This window comes from Lutjanus erythropterus, chromosome 9, assembly GCF_056507025.1.
Source record: "Lutjanus erythropterus isolate fLutEry1 chromosome 9, fLutEry1.hap2, whole genome shotgun sequence".
NCBI lineage: Eukaryota > Metazoa > Chordata > Actinopteri > Lutjaniformes > Lutjanidae > Lutjanus > Lutjanus erythropterus.
Genome location: NC_139325.1, coordinates 26,446,348 through 26,466,989, shown reverse-complemented (window position 1 = coordinate 26,466,989; position 20,642 = coordinate 26,446,348). Strand labels below are relative to the sequence as shown.

Here is a 20,642-nt window from a genome sequence, read left to right as displayed (position 1 = left end):
AGTATTCAACCTTATCAATTAATAAACTGTGCTCAGTTTTAACTGCTTTCTGAGTGCTTTCTTACTGTTAGACTCGTTAGACTAGTCTAAATTAAAATCAACAGGGAAATTAGTTGCCAGGAACATCCCTAACTCTGACCTCACCTCCATCTCATTCTTGTGAATGTTTCTGTAACGTTCTTGTATCTCAGGAATGCTTGGAGGGAATTTCTTCAAACATGACAAACATGTCCACTTGGACTCAAGGATTAACTGATTCGATTTTGATGGTCAAAGGTCAAAGTTTAAGTTCACTGGGATAAAAGGATAAAATGATTAGGTCATATTTTATATACAGAAGGTCAAAGGTCAACTTCACTGTGGCATAATGTTCTGTAAAAACACTTGAACCACTATCAGTCCTCTGTACTCTTTTGCAAAAACAGACTGAAGACAGCATGGAAATTAGTCACTGGAGTCATACATGTCTGTATATTGATAAAAAAAAAAAAATGCAATACCTTTTATGCAATTACCTCAAAGTCTTCACTACATATATTATACAGACATAAATGTAAACTGGGACTTGTCTTGTTGGCAGAGGCATATAACTGCAAGGCGTTAATTCTAGTTCTCTCTAGTTGTGTTTCTGGAAAGAAAAGCATTAATACAAATTGCTGTATCAGTTCCCCTTAACTCCCATGTATGCACACGCAGAAACGCAGCGTTCTGCTTGCTGTCCTTAGTGGTAGCACCAGTAGTTTTATCACCCAGCTCCACTTTGAGTTCAGTAATTACACACAAGCAGAGTATTTTACAGAGATAAATCTGCTGCCTGCTTTGAGAACAGGACTTTTTTATCTTGCTCTTTCACGGCATATTTCACTGAGATAACAACTTTGATTATGTGTGTCTACGTGCACATTTACGCCGCATAACCATATGTGCTTCAGGATACATCTCTTCGTGTGTGCGTGTGTGTGCATGCATGTTGCAACAGCAAGAGGAAGATAAATTGTCTTTTTGTCTCCTATGCGGCTGAACGGTGTATCAAATGTGCTGATTTGCCAAATGAAAGACAAAAACTGTTTACCAGCGTTTTGCGAGCCGTGACTGCCGCACTGACAGAATGCAGCTGCTGTTGGATATTTCAGGCGGCCTAACCAGCACTTAGAGACTTAAAACCTCAGGGCTCCTCACTTCCCGGCCTCAACTCCAAGCTGCTGCTTACTGATGCCATAGTGATGCACTGTTATCTTCAGTGACACAACGGACGAGCCTCAGTCGAGAGCTTTTCACTCACCATATCTCATTTCTTGTATTGCCTCCGCGGTATAATTTTGCACTCAACAGTCCTGCTGTATAACCTACTTTCTATTTAAAATTTCCATTTTTCCAGTCTACTTACTCACCCATTACACACTTGCATCATCCTTTTTTGTCTTTTTTTTTTTTCTCCTCTCCCTCTTTCCCCAGCTGTACGGTAAGCTGCGATGTGATGACCAGCCGATGTTGGAGCACGTGGAGCAGCTGCTGGGCGAGCTGGGAGGAGAAGTGGAGGCAGAGGAGGAGGACCCAGTCTTGGATGACGATTATGAACCCTGTAGTGATGAGGAGGAGGACGAAGCGGAGGCACCCATGGAACACTGACCACGGCCCCTTTTTTTCTTGTGCTCTGTGATTTCACTTTCCCCCATCATGCTTCCCTCTAGTTTAAATGTTCTGCTGCGCTCCCTCTAAAGTGCCTTTTTTTTACTGGTTATCCTTTCACAGCTGTTTATCAAAGATGAAATTTGAACTGAAGATGCACAAAAAGAGTGGCATTAAAAGCTGCAGTCTACTCAATCTCTTTTCAGTCAGTTGTTTAATGCTTTTGGTGGAATAAGTGCATACTTGAGTAATGCTTCCCTTAATCTCCTTGACAGACGTTGATGAAAGAAATTAGTTTTAGAGCTTTACCTCTCTCCAGCAGCGAAAGCAAAACATCTTTGAATGCTTTTACCTTCCTGTAAACACCCACGCTCTGGTTTCTACAAGCAAACATACACAACACATGCATTCATACACATAAATGCACAATAATTACTTCAGGTCCTTTTCAGTATAACCACAGCAGCAGCAGCAGCAGTGCTTCCCTCTGTAACTGCAGTAAAATTAAATTTCTCATCACGGTGTAATCATTCTTAGAACACAGTGTGTGCCAACAAACAGTTAATGCTAACATTACATGTAACAGTTGTGATATTTCAAGTTTATGTGCAATTCTTGAATTTTTATGGTATTCGGTTTATTCTCTCCAGCTTTGGATTTTTTCCCCTTTTTTGTTAACTCATTGGATTCAACAAGACAAGACACAATAGAGAGAATTTGACATTAACTTATGCAGCATGCGTTCCTCTCTCTGCTAGGCTGTTCAAAGTGTCTGGCACAAAGCCTTTCAGAGGGTAGAAACGGGCAACTCTGCCTTCTTCTTCTTCTTCTTTTTTTTTTTTTTTTTTTTACTAGTTTTCACATTGCAGCCTTTTAAACTCACAGACAGGGTTATGCAGTGTAATGGTATGGGTTAGTGTAAGGGCATGGCACAATAATGGACCCATGCATTTCACTTTTACATTTATGTACAATTGAGTGCAGAAAGGTGAAGAGACAAGAGTTTGTGCGTCTGAGATTCGACATCTCAGACGCACAAACTCTGCCTCTTCACCTTTCTGCTGGATATGCAGCTATTTTCTGTGGACAAAAAAAGATTACAGCATTTGATCAATCTGTTTTTGTAACCAGCATAAAAAACACTCAAAATGTGACACACTCACAGCATGACAAACCACCAGTTCAGACCAGAGATGTCAAACTGAAAATTGGAAAAAACAAAACCCTACATTGTAACTGTATATTGGACATATTCCATAACATTAAATATGCCACATCTCTGCTCCATTCTCCCGTCATATGTCTAACATTAAGTATACCGCCATTATATTTCATCTATAACTCAGTTTCATCCCAGGCTACATAAGTGTTTTAATTGCTCTCGAAGGGCTGGTTGTTAATGTAAGACAGTATAAATATATTAGTATAGTAGTAGTGTAGTAACACAATCAAAATAGCGATAATGGTTGTTTCAGTTTGTGTAACCTACAACAGAGGTTTCAAATCCAAAATCTAAATTTGCTTAAAAATTAAATTATCACCTTTTGCTAGGCGACCACTATTAATGTTACTAATGAAACTACCACCACTCAGTTTAAGTGCCACCACTGGAAATAACTCTGACATTGAGATGCTGTCTACATAGACATCTAGCAGCTGGACACCTTAAATGAGTGGATTGCATTTTGGGACATGTAGTTTACAGACATCGTACTTCTGTAACGCAGCATTGCATTCTGTTGCACAAATGATATTGTTTGCCAGTGGTGGGCCTTGAGATTTACACATTTGATCTAAGATTAGCAAAATCATTCACTTCTCTAATCAGTACGGGAAAGCGGTGATTTCTTTTAGCTTGTATTGTATTTCAAGTTTAGCAAAAACTCATCAGCTCATGTTAACCTGATAAAATGTTAGCTTGAAAAACAAAAATATTTGTATGTTTTCCTTTGCATGAATTTTAGGACGATGTGTCTGCAGATGTTGCCTCAGTATCCTTGTGTTTTTACCAGTAATTGATGCTCTACACTGTTTGCAAAGGGTCTTGTTTTCCTTTACATCAATTGTGAAACTTATCCAAATTCTCTTCTCTTTTCCCCAGTGGTTGACATGTCTGTACAGTTTATGAGACATGCAGAAACCACCTCCTAGTTGACTTCCCAGATAGATCAGTGCTATCACACTGTGTACATTTAACCTCCCTACAACACAAAGATATTGGATCATTTCCCACCTTGTGCCTTTAGGGCTACAACTAACAATTGTTTTCACTGTTGATTGATTTGTTGATCATTTTTTGAATAATCAATAGGATATTTGGTCTATAAAATGTCAGAATATGGTGAAAAGTGTTGATCACTGTTTCCCAAAGCCCAAGATTTGTTTAGTTTTTTTCCATAATCTAAAAAGGACTAAAGAAAACAGAAAATATTCACATTTAAGAAGCTGGAATGAACGAATTTTGATATTGTTTTTTTTTCCATTAAAAGAAATTACTCAAACTGTTCAGTCAAATCAAAAAAATTAAGCGGGGTGCACCCTGGACAAGTCACCAGCTCATTGCAACCACTCACGCACCCAGAGAGAACCCACACAGACACGAGGAAGCTTTGCCCCTGCCACAAACTCCACAGCCCCCCCAGCTAGCTGGAGGACTCGAACTCAATTCGAACTTGATTTTTGTCTCAAACATAACAGCCTCTAACAAAACAGTTTCAACATCTGTCTTTTTATGCACCTGCAAAATATACTGGACAATTGTGACTTTTCTCAAGCCTAATTTTTTTCCATAAACTGACATTTTCCTCAGATACCTTTTTAGCAGGGGGCGGCGATTGTTGTACTGTATGTGACATGCATGCCGGAACACACAACCACCACAGAGAATTTCTCCATGCGCTATGCCTGTTAACAAACACAACACACCACGGGCATTCACTGCTGCGCGGCCCCTTTGAAGAATTTCATAACCGGTAAATGGGAACGTTATCAGAGATCCAGCTGCTGATAGCGACCCGGCTGCAAGCTGAGAGGCCTGTTTGGGAATACAGGGGTTCAGATACCAGGGTCTGATTGTGTGTGTTTGTGTTTAAAGAGCAGAAAATAAAGCTCAAGAGAAAAGGTACAGATATGATACGGTCTGTGTGTGTGTGTGTGTGAGTGTGTGTTTGTGTATGTGTATATGCAGATATTGATAGTTTAATATGATATGATGTGTTGTTATTTGTGGCCTGAGCTCAGAAATATTCATGTCTGTGATGTTTAGTGTATGATAATGCACCAGGAGTACAGGCCTCAAGGACTGACTACCTGGAGCGATGCTGTCATCTAGCATTTGGCTTTATAATTAAAATGGGCTCTAGTGTGTGTGCTCTACTTTTGTGCGTGTGTTTGTGTGTGCTGCCACGTGTCCATGTGGCTCATCTGCAGTGCTGTGTGATTAATGACTCCAGGGGTGACTGGACATCGGCGGTCAGCCCTTTCTGGTTATTCTGAGCTGACCTAGTGTGAGTGGGCCATAGTGGACACAAAGCCTCAGGTGATCTCAAAATCCTTGGATATTCTCTCACCTGTACATCAGCCTCAGCACCGCAGGAATATTTTCAGTCGCTGAGAGAGGGGAGTGCAGTTTCTACACAAGGACACACATTCAATCACCGGGAAAGGACACTCACTGTTTACTCTCATTCTTTCCCACTCTATGCTGAAAATCGCTCTCTGAAAGACCAAAATGGCTCTCTGAGAGACCAAAGCACAGGAATAATCGGACATATAAAACATGTGTCTGCCCCGCCACAGATCTGCAAGTTTTGATCATTCATGTTTTTCGAGTGTCAGGTTAGGGGTTGAGACCGCTTGGTATCTCACAATTCAATTCAATTCTGATTCAGAGGGCTACAGTGTCATTAAAAAACAATTATCAATGCGTCAAAATTTTTGATTTCTATACCTGATTCATTTTACCTCCTGTCATTTGTATCTAGCTGTAGTTGCTCACACTCAGCCATCCTCACCAGAACTCATAATGTATTTTAGAACGCAAACATGACGCACATATTTACGTCGGTTACGTTTCATCATTCAGTTTGTTCAGCCGAACAGAACATGCAGCCCATTTAACACGATTGTTTCAGGTCATCAGAATGTCAAGAACTGGTTTTGAATTCCACTTATTGACTTTTCTGCATCAGTTCAAAATCCTTAATAGAGACTTGCAATGAATCTTAAGATTTTTTTTTTAATCCACACTCTTATTTCAAATATCCATAGAATAACAAATGTAAACATTTAAAAAATCATTACATTGTATGCATAGTTAATGTCTTACAGGCACTCATTTGTATTTGTTTTTACCTGTATGTCAGGCTATCTTTGGAGACCTTAGCGGCATGTATTCAGTCTCCAGGGAAACCAACCCATAATTAGTATTTGTGTGTGTGTGTGTGTGCATGCGTGTGTGCCTGTATGTTTTTTAATAATCGACGGTAATGAGATGAGCGGAGGGGAGAATAATCCTGGATTAACAGCTTAAAAATGCATGTGTCGTCATAACAACATCCTGACTGGGACTTAATCATTGAAATACAGACACACAAACACTTTCGCACACACACTCCAACACAGCAACCGCCAATTGTCCGTGCATCAGATAGCTGAGTGCTACAAGCTGTGTGTGCATGTGCTGTTTATCCTGTGTTGGTGCATGTGTGTATCGTTGACTTAATTAGAGAGTTAAGCGGGGTGCTCCTCTGAAGGGATTAGGGGGGAAATTATCAGAATCTGGAGACTTAAAGCTGAAACCAGTTAAACGGAAACAGGAGGAGGGAGATCAGGGCTCAGAGGAGAAAAGGCGTTTGAGAGGCAGTTCGGCTGTTTATATACACATTCACATGTTCATTTGTGCAAATTGTCCTCTTGAAGTCACGCTCAAGCACTCAAATTTGCTTCAAGGTGTACGAGCAATTCTTTCAAGCTCTCAAAGCCACTTTTGGGATGTTTTTGAATCATGGACACTCTCTGTGTGTGTGCGTGGGTGCAGGAGAGGTTTTATGGATGTTCAATGATACTACTGTAAATGACAAGCCAGACAAAGCAAGAACCAAGGACAGAATCGACTCCCCTGACAGGCAGGAATTACATGTCACTCATCTGCATCACTTTCTTTGCGCCATGGCCGCGCATTCAAACTGTGAATTAACGACATAATGAGAGTGATGGTTATCTGACCTGAGGGTTTTCCTGACAGCCACTGTGAGACGCCATGAATCAACTGACCTTTATCGTCCACACTGAAGCCATTTCCTGTAGAGGATGGATTTCCTGTGTAATGGATGAAGTGTGTGTGACCTGGGAAAGGCACTGCAGCTGATGGATTGACACAAAGGGTTAATACTTGCTCTTTTGTGGGGCCTAATTTGATCATTAAAAGGTGGTGTGGTTTGTCTCAGAGTGGTCTTATTGGAAAAAAAAAATGTGTGTTTTTCCCTCCAATCAATATGTCAAGATGTCAACATCCATTATATGATGCATTTGATTGTTTTAAATGTAATATTTGTGGAGGGAAAGTTTCTTTGGGAGCTGCTGTTTTTCTCTTTATTGTATTCTGCAGAAACTCATTACTCCTCATAAGTAACTCTCAGAAAAGTCCTCTCATCATTGATCTGTGTTTTTGGTCAATAAGGCTATTTTTGACCATCCTGCTGCTCCTATTGTCTGCAGGATTGAATGTGTGCATGCATCTCTGCATACACACAGTTGATGTGTGTTGTTTTTGTTTTGTGTGCACGCATAGTAATCTTTGGTGGGAACATCTGTCTCTCAGAGATAACATAACCGGGGAATTAGCCATGCTGTCTTACAACAGAGCATCACATCTCACTATTACAGCCTCCTAAATTATACCCTATTACACCTCTGTGTGTGTGTGTGTGTGTGTGTGTGTGTGTGTGTGTGTGTGTGTGTGTGTGTGTGTGTGTGTGTGTGTGTGTGTGCGCGCGCGCGTGCGTGCGTGCGTGCGTGCGTGTGTTCGTATGTGTGTGCAGAGGAGTGTAAGCAATGTGCTGACAGTGTCATGTCCTTGGGCGACTGTGCCAAGTTTAAGAGTATCACCGAGCCCACTACCTCCTCTAAGCCTTAAATCCATCGTAGAACAGAAATCACAGCTATTTCTACATAATACAAGTCCCACACAAAATAGTCCCTCCACAACAAGAGAGGCAAGCATACAGTAAATGGATAGAATAAAAAACAAAAAATAAACTGATGTTTCAAAGGATAAAAACACTTTTCTGGTTCAGATTTATACACAGCGATATATCTTTTTGATGTAAAAGCTCTAAACAGCCTGAAGCCACTTAACTCTCCACATATTGCTCCTGCAGCAACAACAGTGTCTCTTGACACATAAATGGTGACAGATTACTCTTTGAACTGTACCTCTATGGCAGTTAAAAAGCTCACAAAGTTGAGATGCTCACAAGTTTACAAAGTGACACATCAAACTAAAACCATCAAACATGCACAATGCTATACGATCAAATGATGTGACTAAGAAGACACCTGACGATTCAACTGGTGGAAACTAGTTTTTAATGGATTCTAATCTTGAGCACCTCAGCCCTTTTTAAAGGTTCAGTTTGGCTTATTTGAAGTGGGGTTGTTTGAGGTACTAATGGATAGTCACTGTATTAAGCACAATGGATAGAGGCTGGCATGCCCCAACTTTGGAGAAGCAGAGACGAGTACCAGAACAGAAGTTTACCAAAATGTAGTTTAGTCTCCTTAAAAAAGTCACCCAAAATCAATATGAGTTTACGTGTACTACATTTAGAATATATTCACTACTTTACCTTGCCATCAGACAGCCCTTTGCGACAGGAAACTGAGGTTGTGTTGTTTTCGACAAAGCAACCGGACTACTTCAGAAAGAACAGTAATTTTACCTTGCAGGACACAGGAGTTGTTGGTAAGCTCTGTTTAGATCTGTTAGTTTGTTTGAATTGTCGTGTGACTTTAATGTTTTAAAAGGTCAGTGCAGATTCACCGAAGTTACATAATATCCCAAACAAACTAACCGATCGAGGCAGCGATAAACCAGCAAGTCCTGTTGTCGGTGAGGTAAAATTACTGTTTTTGCCAATGGAGTTTGGTCGGTTTGGAAAAGGCAGAGTAAAGCAATGAAGATATTCTAAATAGTCCACAGCGGCACATTCACCATACTCACACTGCAGGCATTTTCCTCTGACACTACACTCGGAGTGGGAAGTTCAAATGTCGTAATGCTGCGTTATAAGTTGTAAGCCATATATATGTAGGAAATCTGACAAATCATTATTATTTCACTGCTTCTCAAATGATTACCAAGTGAAATGGTGATGAATACTGAAAATTCAGAGGTACATAAGACCATATTTCAAGGTAAAATGGCATAGGCCTATTTGATAAAACATTAGCTACTTTTAGACAACAGCTAACATTAGCAGCACTCAACCACCTCCTAGCTAACAGTACCGTTTGATAGTGTTGCATAGGAAAGTTGTACATTAATTCTGAAATATTAACTGAAGAATTAATCAAGACCTTTCCAATCATGTAGCCTAACACTTTTAAACCGTAATGTTAGCAAGGAAGTGTTTGAATGCTAATGTAAGCTTTTATCTCACAGTAGCTAATGTGTCATTAAATATATTGTTTTACCTTGAAATATGGCCAGATCTCTTTCCAGATTTTCATTATTTATTGTGATTTCAGTTGCTGATCAACTGGGAAGCGTTTGCTGGTACTGATAACAGTTTCATACATTTATATGTCTTACAACCTGAAATGCAGCAGTACAACATTATCCTTTTGATTAAAGTAATTTTTGCCTCCCAACCTGATGTCACTGTTATTCCTGCTCATTCTCCAAACTGGAGATGGCCGGCTGTCCACAAGTACCTCACACAACCCCACTTCAAATAATCTGAACTATCCCTTTAAATTAATTTTGACTCGTAATAACTTTTGAATGACATGTGGTGGCTCTGTAGAATAGTTAAAATATTATCCTTGCTGTTAGTATAACGACTATTCCTAAGCGGCTGAGAGATTCAGTGAAAAGATGTAAAGTGAAGTGGAACAACCTGGTACTGTATGTCACAGTCTGACACGACTCAAGAAAACTTTTAATGAATGTCACTGTGGGGAGAAAAGCTGTGGGAAGGGCTTCCTCTGTGTTATAATTCTGCAAAGCACATTGTGCGGTGAAAGTCTGTGCTGTACAACAGAATTCACACATGCAAAAGATCTAGACTGTGAATGAGGGGAATAGAAAGGACGAAGTGTAACGGTGCCTTTTCTTCTGCACAGTCAGAGAACAGCCGGGGGAGCTGAACGCAGCCCCACTGACCTGGTTGAATCAAAGAGAGGGGTAGGAGGCGAGACCGCGAAAAAAAGGGAAAGAAAGGGAGAGAGCAGAAGATGGGAAGTGTCTCATTTATACAGCATTACAATTTGGGTCGATGGATCGCTTCAGTAGCCGTGAGGGACCCCTTTTATTTTTTATTTTTTTGCTCAATTCAATCTATACCCACAATCTAACAATCAAATGTGGTGCCAATAGAGGTGATCGTGCCCCGGCAGTGAGCTCTCTGTGTGACTGCTGGTGTATTTGACTGAGTGCCAGCTTTAGTTTTTATACCTCATTAATTCACAGGAGCGATTGACTGAGGAAACCGCTTCCTCTCGATCATAAATCAACTCACACTGCTGCGTGTGCACACAAATACACACACTGGCATACACGCATGCACACACAACAGCAAATGCAGCCACACCAGGGGGAGAATCTCAGGGCTTAGGTAATGATTTAATCAGTCACTGACAGAAAGTACAGTCATATTGTGATTACTAATTTCCACATGACCCTGGTGTGGAACTCTATGTGTGTCTCTGACTTCTAATTTTGTGTTATAATATATAATACACTCAAAAACTGTTAATGGACATTCATTGTACAACCATAAATTAGTCATTTTAGGCCAATTAAAATATTGGACATTTACATTTAGATGTATTTTTGATTTTCTGTGAAAATGCCCAGGTTGGATAGACGACTGCAGGGATGATGTACTTTTGTTGTCCAGTGCAGAAGTTAGCATTGCTCTGGTTCCCTCCGCAAAAAGTCACTGGGATTTTTTCCACTGGATTTTGCATAATTGCAGAAAATAAGCTCTGTGGTGAACAAAGGTTTATGATATTTACACTTTTTGTTCATGAAGTGAATGAGTGGGACAGCGACGTTAGTGTTTTTTGACTTAAATTGTGCGAGACAAGAGATATCATACAAAAGTAAACTTAACTATGACATGATCATACGTGTATTTCATGACAGAGTTAAACAAAGAACAAAAAGTTTCTCTCTCGCCATGTACTACCATCCAAGTGAGTCCCCTATGGGGGAACAATTTTGTCAACTTTGTGACTGATAGTGGAATCAGGTTACGTTACGTTAAGTCAATACGCTGTGGTTTGAGGAAAATCACACTGGTTTCTGACTGAAACCATTTTATCACTTTAATTTAAATGATAAGATACATCTATATGAATCTAATAATTGTCTGTGGAAATTTACTTCATGATTAAAGAAGATTCTAATGGTGAGGTACTTTTTGAGTGTGAAATGAAGGTCCTGAACTCTCCATATTCATGGTTAAATTTGCTTTTAAAATAGCATTAATTAAACATATTTCTGTGTTTCCAAAGTTCTGTAATTGCTTTTCGTTTGTGTATGTGACTGTTCTGCATTTCCCCTTCAGGCTGTGATTTTAATGCTTGTGAACTGGAGAGAAAAAGGAGGAAAAACTGGAGTGGGTTGATTTTGTATCATCCTCCCGATTATCAGTATTGGAGGAGCAAGGAGTCGCAGCACATTTGAGTATCTCTAAATTAAACTCTGGGATAAGAACAGAGCAATAGAGCGTGTGTGTGTGTGTGTGTGTGTGTGTGTGTGTCAGAGCGAGGGAGAGGTAGAGATAGAGAGGTTTGATGCTGTAACAGCTGCTAATTATTGCTGCTCTATATTTCACACAGTCTGTTTGATCTCCCGTCCTGTGGAGAGAGATAGGGATTCTCTGTCTGTTTCTCACAAACTCACACACTTACACACACACACACACACACACACACATGCACACAGAAGCTCAGGGGTCAGAAGGAGGAGAAGGAGGAATTGTGCTCTAATTACTGAATCTCTGCAGGGGTTGACTTATATTTCTAGCCAACACCTCAGGACTGGCAGTGTACATTTTGTATCTTGTTTTTGTGTCTGTATTTATGTCACCCCTTGCTGTAGCCCCCCTGCGTTCGGGGCTGTGTTCACTGATATCACGGAGGCCAAATCAATCCAATCTCTCAAAGCACTCTGGGTAGTCCAAGTCCATAGACCATCTGGATGCCGCTCTGTTCTCTTCTGTGTTCTGCTCCCTGAGTGCCGGCCGCTGCAGTGATCAACTGTTTGGCAAGCAGCTCTAATACATCCGCACATTCACCAATCACCAGGCATGGATGCATAGCAACAGTTACCAACCACCATAACCTTTGGCAAGACATGCAAGAAAGAAGCTCATCGATGTCTCATTAATGATGCAAAAAGGTTTTTGTTTTACCTCACATGACATGATCTAATATTCAAGCACAACATCAAAACTGTGTGCTGCTGCAGAGTAAATCTTCAAACTGAGAGGATATTTTTTGGCTTTGAGCTTTGGGCATCCCCAGTACAGTGAACTAAAGGTCAGACTGGACGTTATAATGAAATGTTGTCAAAGAAATGTGCTTCTTTGGACAAAATGATTTATCTGTCTAGCAATAAAAAGGACTAATAGCACACTATTAAAACAAAGTATGGTATTTTTTTTAAAGGCCAGGATCTAACTCTGTGACTGACACAATAATAATACTTCCAAACTGATCCTTCTTTTTATTATTTAATAAATTGCTACACTTGGTGGATAAATGTATTAAATGTCACCATTACTTTTCTTCACACCCTTTAAGGACAGTGATTTTTCAGCCTGAGGATTGGCACCTTCTAAAGGGGTAATTCATTTCAAGATGAATTTAGGTGGTTGTGAGTTGATTACCAGTGTAAGACAATTAAAATATCTGCTACACAATATTATGTGGTTTTTTAGTTAGTTTTTTGTTGTTATTTGTTTGTTTTTGTTTTTGTTTTTGTTTTTACCTTTCTGCAGCCTTTGCTTTTTTGTGAAGTATTATATAGCTTTACCTCCTTGGGTATCTAGTGTACTTGTACTTTATTTGAGTATTTCCCTTTTATGCTTCTTAATACTTCCACTTCAGTACATTAATTTGACAGCTTTAGTTACTGGTTACTTTTACTATGAAGATTTGACACAATGGATGATATAAGAAACTTTTTAAATACATACACTTTGTTAAAGACTAAACCAGTGGTTTCTAAACTTTTTGGCTTCTGATGTCTTAAAAAAAAGCAGTGTGTAGTGGAGGTCACGTTTCAGACGAGTTGTTAACAGCTCTACCAAATATTGATTTGTCCATCTAATCTTCTCAGTTGGTTGAATTTCAATAAATGTTCAAATGATCCAATAGCTCACCAAAAATTAAGACTGGAAAAAGTCCCAAAGGCTTGTCAATCATACGTTTTTTTTTCTTCTTTCTTCTCCCATTAATCATCTCATCAAACCACAGGTTGGCGTCCCTGTATATAAAATTGTATATAAAGTAGTTTGAATTAGTTCCACCTCCACAAGCTAAAACAGTAACATGCTGCTTAGTGCTTGCACATTGATGCTTCAGCATTAATCATCTAAAATATCAGTCAGAGGAGCTAAACAGTACTTTTACTTTAATACTTTACTATATTTTGAGTATTTTTAAATTGCTGTAATCGTACTTTTACTCACAGGGGAAATACGTACAACCCTAGTGTTCACAATGAGTTCTGCAGTCCAAATAGCAAATTGGAAACATAGACAGTGCATAGAATAAGTTAAATAAGTTGAGGTTGTTTCTCCCAGCACCCCTCCTCCCCAGACCCAAAACTCAGGCTTGATAATAACAAGTGACTACAAGTCCCAGATTGTAAGTTGACCAGTTGCAAAGTTAAACCTATTATCCTGAAAACAAAAATCCCACTGGTCTGAAAATAAGACACTCTGCAGTTGGAGTTCAGTGCCTGGTTGCCTTACTGCCTGCCTGACGCCATTAACATATTGCTCAGTTTGACCCTTATGGTTATTGATGATTTGTTACCACTTATAAACAGACAGTTACTCCTTCTGCTGACATTCGGCATTAATTTGACCTAATTTATGTGAAACAGGCAAATAAAACAGATGTTCTAGCCTGGAATTGAAATTTCAAACAAGAAAACTGACTGAAGCGTTGTTGTAAGAGAAGCTGGTGTTTCAATGTATCCTGTATTCCTTAATCTCTGATGACAAATTGTGGTAATTTTAAGATTTAGAACAGTAAACATATTAAATATTTCTCCTTTAAGTAAAGGATCTGAGTACTTCTTACACAACTGTCCTTTGCAGTTGACATGCTCTCAGCTCATAGACATGCACTCTGTGGCATTGGGTCACAAGCAGACATTGCTTCGAATAAAGGGGTCACAAGCAAGAAAGGTTTGGAGCCACTTCTCCGTGATCATTTAAAAGACTCTTAGGAATTCTGGGCATCACTTTGAGCTGTGGTAAACCACACAGTATCAATTTTTCATGTGGAATGTGTTGCAACATGTTGCACGATCAACATGAATCAGACAGAATAAGAAAAAGCATTAAAGCCCATTTATTTTCACCCCAGTTTTAATGTAACAGACTCAATCCATTCAGCGCTGTCTCAACAAGTGATTTTTTTAAATGCTGTGTAGGAAAAATTGATTATGTCACATATGAATATGAAAAGTTGTTGACTCACTGAAGTCGCTGAGTGTGGAATAAGCTACTGGTCAAGGTTAAATTTGTCTTTTATTTTATTGTTTCCCATGATTCTAATATTATCACTCACTGTCAGTATATTTACACTATAGAGACAAAACAGGTCTTTATATGTGTCAGATATGGAAATTAGTTGTTGTCCTTCCTACTGTGTATGTGTGTGTGTCAGTCCAGAATTACCTCTATCTTGCACACACAAAGACACAAATACAGTATACACCAAGGTTAAAATGGCTGTGCTGTGCCCCCCGGTTCCTGGAACATTATTTATGTTTGTTGAAAGTCACACTCTAACTCAGATAACCTGTATGAAATGGAGATAAGGGGAGAGTATTATCACTATCTCTTGCCCCTCTGTCCCTGGCATGAAGGATACTTCAAAAGGCAGCTGGCCTGTCTGTGGTTCAGAAGGAAAGAGAGAGGATGACATGAGCCCAGCTTGTCTTTGAATAGCAGGTGCACCTTTCCCTTTATTCTGGGCCTGAATGAGGAACGATGGAAAAAGCAAAGGATCAAAGTCTGTTTTCTCTCACTGTCTGCTTCAACACAGCAGAGGCTAGATGGAGAAACAAATTTTCATTTGAAAACAGTCAATACTGGGGCCATGTGTGTGTGTATGCTCGCGTGCGTGTGTGCGTCTGAGGGCATATGTGAGTAAGAGTTGGAGTTGATGCTAGTAAAAGCACTGACACATCCCTATTTCAAATAACAGGCTGTGATCCAAACCAAAAATTCCCTCACTAGTCCGTGTTGCCAAGGAAGATTAATAAACATGGCAGCTACTCTGTGGAAATCACAACGCCTTCTGTTGGAACCTTACTGGCCACGCTCTGTCCATGAAAGGCTGCGGGTTCAGGGGTTGCAGGGCCACCGGGGAGAGCGGAGCGAGTGGGGTCGCGTGAAAAGCAGGGGACTGCGGGAGGAGAGGGATGGGATGATGAGACAGCAGGATGGAGGGGAACAGGGAGGAAATGGAGAAGGGGGAGAGGTGAAGGTGATGAGGGAGGGTTGGGTGAAGAGGGGGCAGCGGGTGAGGGAGCGGGTGGATGGCAGGAGAGGGGGATGAGGTGGAAGAGGAAGAAGACGAGGAGAGGGCTGTGTGTTGTAAAATGATATGATGGAGGCTGGAGAGGGGGGGAGATGGAGGGAGAGGGGGGAGGCTGGGAACTCCCAGAGGCATGGGTGGAGTAAAGTTCTCCTGCGGGGTGACATGTGGGAGTGGGAGACTGACCTGGAGGGTGTGCTGTGCTTGTGTTTGCATCGTGTCTGTGTGAAGTTGAGGGGTTTGAGGCTGTGAAGGGTTGTGCAAGGGTGCAGTTGTATAGTGTTCCTCTGAGTTGTCTATCTGAGCTGTGTGTGTGTAGTTTGTCTCTGCATGTTTGTCTGCACTCTCTTCTCGCGTCTGTTCCAGGACTTTCTGCATGTGCTCTCTTGCCTGCTCTTGCAGGAGGCGATATTTGTCCATCTCCTCAGCGGTAAAGCTGATTGGCGGCGCTGTCTCCCCACCTGTCTGTTTGTCATCAGTCCTAATCTGTGACGGGCAGGGATTTGGCGTGCTGTTGGGATTTGACTCAGCCATGTCCAGAGGACATTTCTGACTGTTGACGACCACTCCAGGATCCCCCCTGCTGCCCTTAGCTTCCTCTCCGTCCTCTACGTCCTTCTCCTGACTCTTTTCCAGCAGCCCTTTTTTCCTCCGAGCCTTTCTCTGGATCGCAGGTAGTTTGCCGATGAGAGGGAGAAGCAGTGTTCTGGCTGGTTTCTGTGGGACAGATTTACTGGGGGATTGTCCAGGTGTTGTAACTTGGCCGAGGTCGGACTGTGAATTGGGCTCCTTTAGCTGAGAGGTACTTGTTTCACAATGCGTATTCAGTCCTGTGACTGTGGGGGCAAAAGAGGATCTGTGAAGCGAAGAATGAGACAACGAGCTGGAGGTAATGCTGGATGGAGTGGACGTTGGACTGCTCTGTTTCTTTGCCTCTTCAGATGAATGTCCTAGAGCTCCTGAGGATGTCCTTAATCCATCCACCGTGACTCCTGAGCAGGTGCTGCTCCTGCTCCACTCCCAGCTGGTGGTGCTGCAGGGGCTGCAGGAGCGCGGGCTGTGGCACCGGCTGGCCCGGGTGTTGATCACACTCTGGGGGCTGTACGTTTGCCTGCTCGTCCACCACTCTGGACTAGACAAGTGTCTCGAGCTTGAGTGTCTGGTGCCTGCGCATTTCCACACACAGCCCGGGCTGTCTCTGCTGTCTGTCCTGGAGCTTGACGTTGATCTGTGCATCCCCCTGTCCTCCCAGCTGTCACTGCTGCCCCATGTCCACCTGTCCCAGTCTACATCTTCTGTGCTGAGATGTCTGCTTCTCCTGCCCCAGCTGCTTGGACTGGGGCTAAACCTCGACAACCGATCCCACTCCACTGCTCTGTTTCTAGATCTCCACCCAGCTCGCATCCTGCTGTCCTCGCCCCCTCTCATCCACTCCCACTGTTCTGTATCTGACATCAATCCCCTGTCTCTGCAACCTGAACGCCCTCCCATTTTCCTGCCCCGCTCCGTCTCCTCCCAGACTTCGCGATGCCTCAAACTCTTCCTCTTACTATGAATGAATTTCCTGTCCCTGTGGAGGTGTTTTCTCTTTCTCGCCGGGCTGCAACCACAGCTGTTGTCAGGGTAACAGCAGTCAATGAAACTCCTGGGGTTGCTATGGTGACCCCTTTCCCAAAACAGCTTCGAGTTACATCCTGGTGAGAAGGAGTGCAAGGAGAAGTGAGACCGCCAGGGAAAAGTCACCACGTCTTCGTCTCGCTTTCCCTCCCCCTTGGTGTCTCTGTCTGCCGTGTGTCTGCTGAGCTGGGAGTAGACACCGCAGTGCTCTGCCTGAGACTGGGATTCAGTGCTGTGGCTCCTGTGAGGCCTCCTCTTCCTGACAGAGACAGATACTGGCTCAGCCTCACATCTCCCCAGGAGACAGCTGCTCCCTGCTCTCTGCACCCTCCACCTCCTCTTCCTCGTCTCCCCTTGCCTCCGTTTCTTCCCCCAGCTCCCTCCAGCTTCGTTTCCTCTCCTCTCTCTGCCGGTGGAAACTGTAGAGACAACACTCCTCACTTTACACCTTGCTGATTGGCGCTTGTTTGAAGCCTTTTCCTTCTCGCCCCTCTTCCTCTTCCCCAGCTTGTGTTTCTTTGTGCCGGCTTTCCTCTTTTTGCGTGACACTTCTGAGACACCCACATACGCTGGTGGTACGCTGGCACACTCGCACATTGTCTCACTCCCACACTCACACCTGGATGGGCTGATGCACATCCTCTGTGTGCCAGGCTGGTTGACAGACTCTGATTTACAGCTCAGGGCTGTGATGGCTCTCTCCCTGATCCCTCTCGTACCCCCTAATCTGCCTCCCAGAGGATTCTGGGAGTTTGTGTCAGAGCTGTCACTATGAGCGGGGTCAAATGGATAGGAGGCTGCCCTCACACAATCCTCCGTACATCTTTCCCTTTCTGCTCTTGTTTCCAATGATGAAAGGGTTTTGTTCTTTAGGAACAGGTGTTCTTCTGTCTCCACGTTGATATGTTGCTCTGCCTTGAAATTCTCTGCAGCCTTTTCCTGTCTGTGTGCTCTCAGCTCCTGTCTTGTCTGTCTTTGTAAACAGGAATGAGCGTCTGGTATAAGAATAGCTGGCACACGTGGATTTGATTCATCTGGGAAAGCACACAACTGATTTTGTTGTGACTGATGTAGATCCTCTGTGAGTTCCTCTGGTCGTTTGGGGTTGCAGCTGTAGCAGATGTGCGGTTGACACTTGGTGAACTTAAGCAAACTGACAGGCCATCTCAGGCAGGTAGAGCCATCTTTCCCCACCACACACATATACTGACTCCTCTCTGTTTCCTGCTTTCTGTCTGTGTCACTATCTGTGTGTTCAGTGTCCATGTTTGCCCCTGGTAGCGCTGCCGTGCCCCACAGGGTCACCTGGGTCTGTGATGGTGACAATACTGAATCGTGTCTCTGATTATCAGGTGCTGCTGTGGAAAGAGGAGAGTGTTTCTTCACTGTGTCTCTCTTTTCAATCTCCTCCTCTCCTCTGGCAGCCTCTCTGGGGATTGGCACCATGTCACTTGGTCCAGCGCTGTCAGAGCTGGACTTAAGCTTCTCACTCTCACTGTGCTTCTTCTCCTCGACTTCGCCAATTTCCCTGTCAATATCCTCCATTATTCCCTTTATCCTCTCTTTCATTTGCTCCCTCTTTTCCCTCTCCTCCTCCTCCAGGTCCGAGAAGACAGAGGCAGACGGCTCCAGCCTGGGCCCCCTGCGTGAGAAGCAAAAGGACACCCCAAGCCTGCCTCCCACTCTCCCCCTCCCAGGGAGAGGAAGCTGGGGATACAGACCCAGGCAGGACTGGGGGTTCGCTGCAGGAGGGCCTCTATCGGACGCTGGATGTGTGATTAGCGGGGACTCTGCTAGAGCAGTGGCCAGCAGTGTTTGGGAAGGAGATTGGTATGGATCTTCTGGAGCTGTCCTGGGTTGCGTAGGATGGGGTCTCTGGGTGTGGTCGAAGGATTCAGGTTTGTCCTCTGGGCTGTGGTCTCTTTGGTCCATGTCTCTGTCTTGCTGCTGGCTCACAGCCCTGACTGCACTTCTTAGTCCATACGTCCTTCCTGGAGCCCTGCAACAGAAAGTAACACAAATATTCTTGGTTTTAGTTGATTTAAGTTGATTCCCTTACAGGGACAGTTCACCCAAAAATCCAAAATTGTATTGTTCTTCCTACCCATAGTGCTATTCATCCATTCTTTTGGTGTAAATTGCAGACTTTTTGAGATACCAACTGTAGAGACATGTGCCTTTTCTTGAATATAATGAAACTAGCTGACTAGCTTGTGGTGCTCAAGGCACCAAAAAACAAACAAACAAACAAACAAACAAACAAAAGAAACCATATGGAAAAAATCAAAAGCAATGCCTCTTTCCAGAAATCATGACCCAGTCACTCAAGTTACTCCATAGACCGTGTTGTAAGCAGTTTCATGTAGGAACTACTTTCTTTGTTACCATGGAAAGAACCTCCAGACTCACTACATCTCAGCATAAACTCACACCAGAACAATCTGGATGGATAAATTGCACTACAGGCCATAAGATAAATATGTATATTTAATTTTTTGGTGAGCTGTCCCTTTTCAACTTGGCTTATTTTGAGCTTATTACATTTAATTAAAATCTATAAAATTTATTGTCTAATTGCTATTCAAATTTAAAAACAAAGCCAGTACCATAATTTAAATATGCCTGAGTAGCAAATTCTAAATTAACTGCAACAGCCAAATCAAACAAATTGACCAAATAAATAAATAGAATAAAGAATAAAAATAAAAAATACAAAGAAACATAGACAATTATCTAAAATCTGAGATATACACTGATACAATGTGCTAGTAGTTAAATGATCAGTCAACTTGTCTATAAGCCATTCAACAGAAAACCAATCAGAAATGTAAATAACTGATTCACTTTTTAAGTTAATTTATCATTAATTGGTTATAAACTACAGCCAAAATGATAATGATGGGTAAACCAATGACTAAAGCTAGGCTATATGAAATAATAATTAAATGTATGTTAAATAAATACACAGATAGAGGGCATGTGCTATATATACAGTTATATAATAATACAGGAATATGATGTAGATGTATTGTAATGCTACAGACAGCATTGCAGACATAAGTTATTTTATTAATACAATGAGTATGCTCCAGTGAAGAAAGAAAGAAAGAAAGAAAGAAAGAAAGAAAGAAAGAAAGAAAGAAAGAAAGAAAGAAAGAGAGAAAGAAAGATCAGAGTCATGATATTGGTAGTCATAGTAATTCTGTTCACATATCATTGCCTGATTATAGGAAGGAAAACACATTTAATTGCACAGGGAATAGGTGCAATCAAGTTGATTATTACGTGATGTATTGTTTTTTTATCGGTTGTTTTGATTGCTTTAGGTGTGTGAACCCAGAAGCAAGTTTCATCTTTAATCTTTCTACTTCCTTCACTTTACTTCT

At 41.9% G+C, this 20,642-nt stretch overlaps 2 protein-coding genes across 2 annotated transcripts in view; one reads left to right on the top strand and one right to left on the bottom strand.

The window, feature by feature from the left end:
• Nucleotides 1–1,824, top strand: part of LOC146321665 (uncharacterized) — a 36,405-nt gene extending 34,581 nt beyond the window's left edge. Inside the window, exon 11 of the mRNA XM_084726923.1 lies at nucleotides 1,456–1,824. Coding sequence (XP_084583049.1) covers nucleotides 1,456–1,629 — 174 coding nt within the window. The 3' untranslated portion in view covers nucleotides 1,630–1,824. The remainder of the gene's footprint in view (nucleotides 1–1,455) is intronic.
• Nucleotides 1,825–14,259: 12,435 nt separating this feature from the next.
• znf804b (zinc finger protein 804B) overlaps nucleotides 14,260–20,642 on the bottom strand; it is a 54,466-nt gene continuing 48,083 nt past the window's right edge. The window contains exon 5 of the mRNA XM_084726922.1: nucleotides 14,260–19,255. Coding sequence (XP_084583048.1) covers nucleotides 15,388–19,255 — 3,868 coding nt within the window. The 3' untranslated portion in view covers nucleotides 14,260–15,387. The remainder of the gene's footprint in view (nucleotides 19,256–20,642) is intronic.